The sequence below is a fragment of the Cheilinus undulatus genome, linkage group 2 (genome assembly GCF_018320785.1).
Source record: "Cheilinus undulatus linkage group 2, ASM1832078v1, whole genome shotgun sequence".
NCBI classification, from domain to species: domain Eukaryota; kingdom Metazoa; phylum Chordata; class Actinopteri; order Labriformes; family Labridae; genus Cheilinus; species Cheilinus undulatus.
Genome location: NC_054866.1, coordinates 39,302,744 through 39,310,754, shown reverse-complemented (window position 1 = coordinate 39,310,754; position 8,011 = coordinate 39,302,744). Strand labels below are relative to the sequence as shown.

The 8,011-nt window shown below is 40.7% G+C and overlaps 1 protein-coding gene across 2 annotated transcripts in view; it reads right to left on the bottom strand.

Moving 5' to 3' along the window:
* Positions 1-300: 300 nt before the first annotated feature.
* LOC121521052 (integrin-linked protein kinase) overlaps positions 301-8,011 on the bottom strand; it is a 21,935-nt gene continuing 14,224 nt past the window's right edge. Inside the window, exons 3-13 of one of the 2 annotated variants that reach the window (XM_041804778.1) lie at positions 6,790-6,955; positions 5,571-5,666; positions 4,733-4,829; positions 4,541-4,624; positions 4,221-4,306; positions 4,019-4,128; positions 3,684-3,811; positions 3,373-3,494; positions 3,119-3,218; positions 1,934-2,064; positions 301-1,797 (exon numbers count right to left, since the gene is read on the bottom strand). In XM_041804778.1, the coding sequence (XP_041660712.1) occupies positions 1,648-1,797; positions 1,934-2,064; positions 3,119-3,218; positions 3,373-3,494; positions 3,684-3,811; positions 4,019-4,128; positions 4,221-4,306; positions 4,541-4,624; positions 4,733-4,829; positions 5,571-5,666; positions 6,790-6,955 (1,270 nt within the window). In that variant the 3' untranslated portion in view covers positions 301-1,647. Of the gene's footprint in view, positions 1,798-1,933; positions 2,065-3,118; positions 3,219-3,372; positions 3,495-3,683; positions 4,129-4,220; positions 4,307-4,540; positions 4,625-4,732; positions 4,830-5,570; positions 5,667-6,789; positions 6,956-8,011 lie in introns of both variants that reach the window. The other variant, XM_041804772.1, reaches the window with a different exon arrangement.

Sequence of the window (8,011 nt, the reverse complement as noted above, 5' to 3'; positions counted from 1 at the left end):
TTTATTAACCATTAAAGAGGGCACTGGCTTCACAAATAAAAACCTTTAAAATCTGATTTATCAGAATGTGAAACTTTGAAATGTTTGGGTATTGTAACAAACACCATCCACTCTACTGTTTGAATATTTGCCACAGCAGAAAACGATGTCTTAAAAATGGAAATTTCACTGATTTAGGTGACGCTTTCATTTACTTAAAATGTTTTAAAGATAAAGACACCTAAGTCACAGTTAAGACAGTTTAAGATGGAATTGTACTTCTTAAAGGTTTTCTGCAAAAAAATCAAACATTCCAGCCAGTCACATTTTTCCTTTTAATATACTTATATATAAATACATACATTTGTATATCTCATTCTTGATTTGGCTTCAACCTGTTATTCAGCACAAACAAGCAAGCTGGTGGAGGCACAGAAACAATGCGGCAAGTAGAAACAGCCCATGAGACTGGAATATAAAGTCAGAATTAGTCTAGAAGACCAAAGCAATATGATGACATCCTTGATCTTAACAACTGCCCTAAATGTCCCATCACCTTCTGAAGGCAGCAGTTACAGGATTATGGGAAGGCGCTTCCCCATGCTGAAAAAAAAGACAATTATAACTGTACCTGCAATATCCATGAATAAATTACAGTGTTCATTTCTGACACAACGAGGAAAACAAGCTAACTGATGTTATGAAGATTACAAGTACGTAACGTAACAATTACAGGTTTGGACATCTTGAAAAAAAAAAAAGACTGGCTGCACCCCTTGTTGAGTGGTACAGCTAATCAAATCCAATAATAACCTGTTAAGATTTTAAAGGAAAATACACTAGGTCATGACATGGTAATACATTTGAAAAATCTTGTTAAGAACAGTCCATGATAACAATTAAAAATAGAAATTTTGCTATCTTGCAAGGCATTTTGAAAGAAAGATTCCCAAAACTTCACTGAAGAACACAGACATTTATGCTTTAGCGAATAAAAAGTCTGTAAGGCAGTTTTTCCATCTTTGTCAGCAAGTCACACAGAGACCAGTGCTAAGCTCTACACGTCACTACACAGCCAATCTAAAACACCGCTTTGTACTCTCATTGGCACCACTCATTCATTTACATATGCTGAATAGTATAATATTTAAATGCTTGGTTTCAGACATCTCTCATGCTTGCCCCGTTGCATACAGTTCATTTTCCACAAGACAAGCGAAGAGTTAAAACGCCATTTGTTTTAATATGAGGCACAGTTTAAGGGGAGCGCTTTCCTTACAGGTTAAAAAAATAAGGCCTTACATCCACTGAAGCAGTGCAGCAGACTGTCATGCTGACCTCCACAGGTTATTCGGTCTAAAAGTTTGAAGAAGATTGTACTCAGTCCACGTGATTATAGGTAAAGAGTCAAAATGAAGCTCCTGTGCAGACAGTATCAGCAGATCAGTGACAAAAATGAAGACACAAAAAAAAACTTAATGTCACATAGAAAAAAGACAAAAAATAAACAATATAAAAGAACTGACTGCTGCTGAATTAAACTCAGAAGCTACAGTGGCGTTGAATGCAGCAGAGGAGTAAGAGTTTAAGGCAATCCTGGTAAGCACCATACCACCACGTGGGGTACAAGATCCGGTTCAGTACAGGAGGGCAGAGGATGATTTCTTTTCACTTATCCTGCATTTTTTCCAGAATTGGCACTATCATGTCAAACTTCGGCCTCTTTGCTGGGTCTTCGTTCATGCATATCTTCATGAGCTTGCAAATGTGGGGAGAAATGCCAGGGGGGATAGTGGGCCTCAGACCCTCCAAGGCAACCTGAGGGTCAAAACAAACAGAGAGGTTTAGTTTAGTAGAAAAAATGTTCTCAAATGCATTACAGTGAAAAAGTTAGTCATGTTCATTTTGTCCGCTACTTCGTGTGCTGTTGAAAAAAAAAAATAGCTTTGCTAACCTTCATGCCAATTTCCATGTTGGACAGGTCAGCATATGGCACCTCTCTGGTCACAAGCTCCCACAGCAAGATAGCAAAGCTCCACATGTCTGCTGAGCGACGGTTGATCTCTTCAGGCTTCTTCTGTAGGGCTGGACAGCGAAATAAATAAATAAATAAAGCAAAACAAACTACAGAACAGGTGTGCAACTGACCACTGTTACGAATGTCGACTAGTCGCCTGCTCCTGAGACCATTAACTGATGATTCGGGTGCCGCCCCCACCCCTCCAATAACTTAATGGCTCTTACTGAGGCAATATGACATGAAAAGTCAAAATTCAAGCAGTATTTTTGTGTTGACTTTAAACATAACAGAGCTGATGACAGTTGGATGGTTCTGGTTTCTGTTTTTGTACTCGTATCTGTATCTGTGCATCCATAGTTAAAATATTTCGACACCAATGAAGTTTATTATCTAAATATTAAGATCTACTTGACACTTTTTTTGTACTAAGGTTTGAATGTTTCCTGGGACTACACTTTAATTCGAATGTGCATACATTTTTACATAATACTTCAGTTATTAAGAAAAAGACAATAACCAGTGATTTTGTATGAAGTTAGCATGTGCAAATTGCTATTCATAACCAAAGACTTAAACTTTAATGTTTAGTTTTCTTTTTGTACACAGATTGCATTTAGTAATGCATTTAACCACTCTCTCTGCCCATCCTTATGCTTGCATTTCAATGTGACAAAGCCAGCCTTGCTTTAGATAAAAAAAGCCTTTTATCTTAGCTTAAAGCTGTAAATTGGTGTCTTATCAAAAGCAGGTGCTCCCTGTGATTTCATTTTCACAGCTCACTGCCCACCAGTTGTACACTATATTGCTGTTTCCATGACAACAGGCTATAACAAATCCCCTGCATCCTACGCTTTAGTCTCAATCATGCCCCATAAACTGTTTTGTAAACTTAAAACCTCCTCTGTGTATTCCTGTTCTTGTCTGTCCCGTTTATTTTCACATTTTATAAATCTGTTTATGTTTCTGGCATACTCAGATTTCACCCTATCTCCCCGGACATCGGCTGCAGATTGCATTAAGCTCTGAGAGAGTCTAGAGTTCCCTGCATGCATCGTTCACGCTGGAAATATTGTGGCTTCAGCTGTCACTTTGAATCTGTGCTGTGTGAGTGATGCCTACCCTCGGGGGCCACCCATGCAGGCGAGTACATCCTGCCGGGACACTGGAAGGAGAACTTGACATCTGCCATGCTGATCCTGGCCGTCATGTCTTCATCAATCTGTGGAAACAAGGGACTTCAGATTGTTACTGACATCTCATCCTTCTTCTGTGGTTTCACTCAAGTTTTTTATAGCAGTTTCCTTTGAAAACCACCAGATAAAGACTTTTGGTCCATTTCTGATGCTCACAGCTATGTTTAAACTTCTTCTTACCATAACACTCTTGCTGTTGAGATAGTGGCGAGGGATCATGGGCTCAAGCGTGTGTAAGAACGCCATCCCACACGCAATATCTAGCGCAAACCTCACTGCCTGTGTCTGATCCACCACGAAGTCTGACAGAAGATTTAAGACAAATAAAAGATTAAGGGCACTCTTCTTCCACCACATGACAGAAAAATTGCTGCAGTACAGTAAGTGAGGACAGCAAAATGACAAATGCCAAAGTGCAATAAATCAATCACGATAAAACTCATCCAAAGTGGTGATAAGTACAGCTCTGTGACAAGAGTGGAAGTACTCACTGGTGCCTTCATGCAGCACATTGTAGAGGGAGCCATAAGGCATCCAGTGTGTGATGATGATAGGGTGAGGGGCGGGAGGAGACTGACATGCTCCCAACATGGGTAGGACATTTGGGTGGGAAAATATCCTGGGATGGAGCCAAGTGGGAGATACAGTAAAAGAGACAGACAAAAAGGCAAACCCATGGAGGATTTGGCATAGACAGACATCATGTGAGATGCAACTCCCAAAAAAAATTAATAAAAAGGACAAAGTCAAGACATTACAAACAAATGAGAGACAAAAGACGGCACAGAACAACGAGGCTCTTGGAACAACAGGATTAAATTCTAACCTGAGTTTGGGATATTCCTCATTGAAGTCTCTGCTTTTCCTTGTGGTCCAGTCACGAACTTTCAACACCTTAACTACTATTTCATTTCCTTGCCAGCGTCCCTGCCACAGCTGCAATGGAGAAATAAACAAGGAACAAGTTAAAAGGGATCATCAGCAGTTTTGAAAGTCAAACTAAGAGTGATATTGAGAAAATAAAGTACCTCTCCAGACTGGTTCTCATTTATTTTGGCCAGCAGAGAGAGCTGTTTGTAGTCAATGCCTGCATGCTTGTTCAAAGTGCCATTACCTACAAACACAAACATAAGTGACAAATACAAGCTTAGACAAAAGCCTCATTATTCATGTGACATTTAGTTAAATTCTATGCAGACGGAAAAGTGGTACAAATTTCAAACACCACATAAAGACCAGTTAGGGCGCCAGTATGGAAACTTTTTCCTTTCATGCAGCGCTCAGAGCAAACCGACTGATGGAAAGTGGTCTGCTAATAAACTGGTTTATGTGTGTGTGTGAAACTCACGGGGTCGAGTTCTGGTGGTGCCTTTCCAGAACGTGTCCTTGAAGGGAATTTTAGTCAAGTTCTGCCCCAGTTTCTCTGCTTTTTCTGTTTTAGGAAGGAATAAAGAGAATGCATTAGAGAAAACTGATCACAGAGACAATCAATATGCAGACTTACAGGCTGGGAAGAGGTTGATATCAAATAGTGTGATACCTCTGAGGAGTTCACGCAGGTGAGGTTTGGCTTTGTCCAGGGGGGTTTCCCCATATTTGTTACAGATGCTCACCTGAGCCCCATTCGTTACAAGGTCCTGCATTAAAAGAAAAACTGGTTTCAGCGACATTTTAGACCAGATGCAAAAATTTGCATGCATGTCCCTTCAAGACTTGATGAGATGCTGACATATTTCTACCTTTAAAGTCTGATGTTACTTCTGTGTGTTTAGGATGAACACAGAACAATATCAACACAATAATGGCAACTCGCTACATGATTCACTAAAACATACCCATAAAATGCTAGCAGAATGACAGAGAGGCCAACTACTGCAGTCAGCCTCTCTGTCAAGGGACCGGACAGGAAAATCCCAAGAATGATACTGCTATGGAGTCTTGAGGGTTTTTCTCCTCAGGTCATTTTAACTTAGCACGGGTGCAAAAACAAACATCCATTCTTGCAAGGGGGTACATCAGCCCATTAGCATTGTGTATCAAATTAAACCAAAATGCAGCACATTTGACTGTTTTTTTACTGTTTTTTGATGGTTTAGGACATGTTAATAAGCTCTGGGACAAATGCAGTGACTTCCAGTTAAAGCAAAAGGTTTAAGCTTCTAAATTTTTTTTTGTCTCTATTTGCAACCAAGGCTGAGATTTTATTAAACCTTGTATTCCAGTGCCAGCCCTGTGACTGACTAGCAACCAGTCCAGGATGCACCCATGACAGCTGGGTTTTTTGAGTGTGTGTTACTGGCCTTACGGCTAAATGGGTTAATGCTGTCTCATGATGAGACTTGCTCATTAAGCATATCACCACCAGGGGGCACACTGACCTCAGCCACCTGGTCTTGACCCCAGAAGCAGGCGTAATGCAGTGGTGTGTTTCCGTGTTCATTGGCTGCGTTGGTGTCTGCTTTGCACTGGATCAGCTAAAAGAGAAGTAGAAACAGAAGATTACATGATCAACAAAGCTGCTCAGGTCTTGTTTGGGCTGTACACAGGGATGAGAGTTAATGCTGCCAACAAAAATCATGGAGGTTCATCTCGCCTATGGACAAATACCAGAGCTATTGAGACATGCCTAATATTAAACTCAATAGCTGCCAGGCAGTAAGTCTAAATCAGAAACCCTGGAGCACTGATGGCATACATTACACTTTGATGCAACATGTTCCCGTAGTCGTCCAGTGAATAAAATGACTGTCTTTGAAGTGAAGTTGTAATCTGTTGGGCCACCTTGTGTGTATTTATTTACAAAGTAGACCAGCTGCTCTTCTAAATACACACAAATAATTCTGCTTTAACAAATCAAACAACATCGTGTATCTCCAAAATGTTACCTTTAGAAATACTTCCTTCAAACAGGATAAACAGAGTACACATAAGGCATCTTTAAACTGCTGGTGACATATGAGGGACAGATAATCAGCCATAGTTTTGGCATGCCTCAGGATTTGTGCTACCGCATAAGATAACCCTTTTGGAATATCCTGAGCATGAAGAATTGTCTCTAAATCCATACATTTATTGAACAGTCTTGACCACATAGCAGTGTAAGGTAGGTTTAACTGTCATACTTGCCTCTCTTGACATTTCTTTTTCCCTCAACACCTAAAAATTGCTCATCCCTCCCTCTTCTCTTAAACTGCTGACAGGAGAATGCAAGAACAGACAAGACCTTCATGTTCATAATTGCTGTTCAGATGTCATCATTTTACATTTCATAACATCCTGGTTTTATGAAGCAAAGTTGAGGAGATAGATACATCATCTTTTTGGCCAGAAAAATTTGAACACCTGTATGCAAAACAGGTCTGGGCATCAGTTTCCTGGATCACTTATCATTTTTAACTGATTTTTAAGAAGGAGAAATTTTATGCACAATATAAAGTCTATCCTGGTGTAAAGATCACAGATGAAAAGTTAGTCACATTCTTATCAAAAGGAGGAAGTTCATTTCATTAAAAATGTTTCCCTGAAGAGTTATAAGATGACCTTACAATCTCTTCCTGCATGAATATGTGCATGTAGGTTTGTTTACACGAGCCCCACCTTTCCCACGATGTCTCGATGTCCGTGGCTGGAGGCCAGGTGCAGAGGCGTGTCATCTCCGCGGTTCATGACATTGATGCGAGCCCCTCTCATGATGAGCATGTCGACCACACTGGAGCGGCCCTCCCGGCACGCCCAGTGGAGCGGGCTGAAGCCGTGGTCATCTCTACAGAGAGAGAGAGAGAGGGGCATTCATATTCAGCTACAAAAACTCAGACTAGCTGAAGGACATGCAGGAAAAGTGTTTTCCTTCAGGGGTTTAAAAAAAAAAAAAAAAGGACAACAGCAACTTCAGTCCCTCAGCTATCCACATTAGGTTCTTCCTTACAAACAACTCTGTGTTGTGCTTGGCAGAAAACCAAGAGGTACAGGCTTGGAATGCTTTTTGGGAGCATGTGTGTTTTGCTTTGTCAGTTAAAATACCACGCAAGACAACAAGAGAAGGCATCCAGAGAAAACAAAGTGGTCAGCAGGGTGGGCAGACTCACAGCTGTATAGCCCGTGTTGGACAGTATAGTCCATTGAGCCCTCTACTATCACATGAAACCTCTAACCACTTTCTTCTGCCAAACTACTGTCCTTTTTTTAAGCCCTATGTAAGCTGAAATGGGTGTTGAGATTTACTGGCAAGTCTTCAATTTCAATGCCTTTCTTTGAAACTAAGATAAACTATCATAGTCCGTGAAAGTCAGACACATCAGTAGCATGATGTCTTTTTTTATTTAATTCAAGAGGTCCGCACACTACAGGGCATCCTTCCTGCAGGGATGGCAACTTCACGGTCACACAGGCTGTTTCCACATTACCATTGTCTGGTTCAGAAATGGCATCAGTGCTTCTCAATGTAGCAGAGAGCATCTCAGTTCAGTTTCATTTGTATCCCCTATCTCTGTCTCTATCACCTCATTTGTTGCATTTTTATTTTCATGTTTTTTAAAGTCTTCAGGATGCTCCTACAGAACTCAGTTCTTCTTTCTCAGACCTCACTTCACCCTCTTCACACTCTTTCACTCTGTTTGTGCACTTGCTTGCAGGGTCCACCACGATGAGAGCTCTCTAAAAGCCCTGAGTGTGGAGTAAGTGGGTTGTTGAACCCTCTAACAATGAGTTTGCACTGATGCAAAACCTGTAACACTTCTCATTTTTCATCATGGTAGACTGCACGTGAAAGGTCCACATTATCACCCGTGCAAACTTAAACACTTCAAAATATTACAATAGC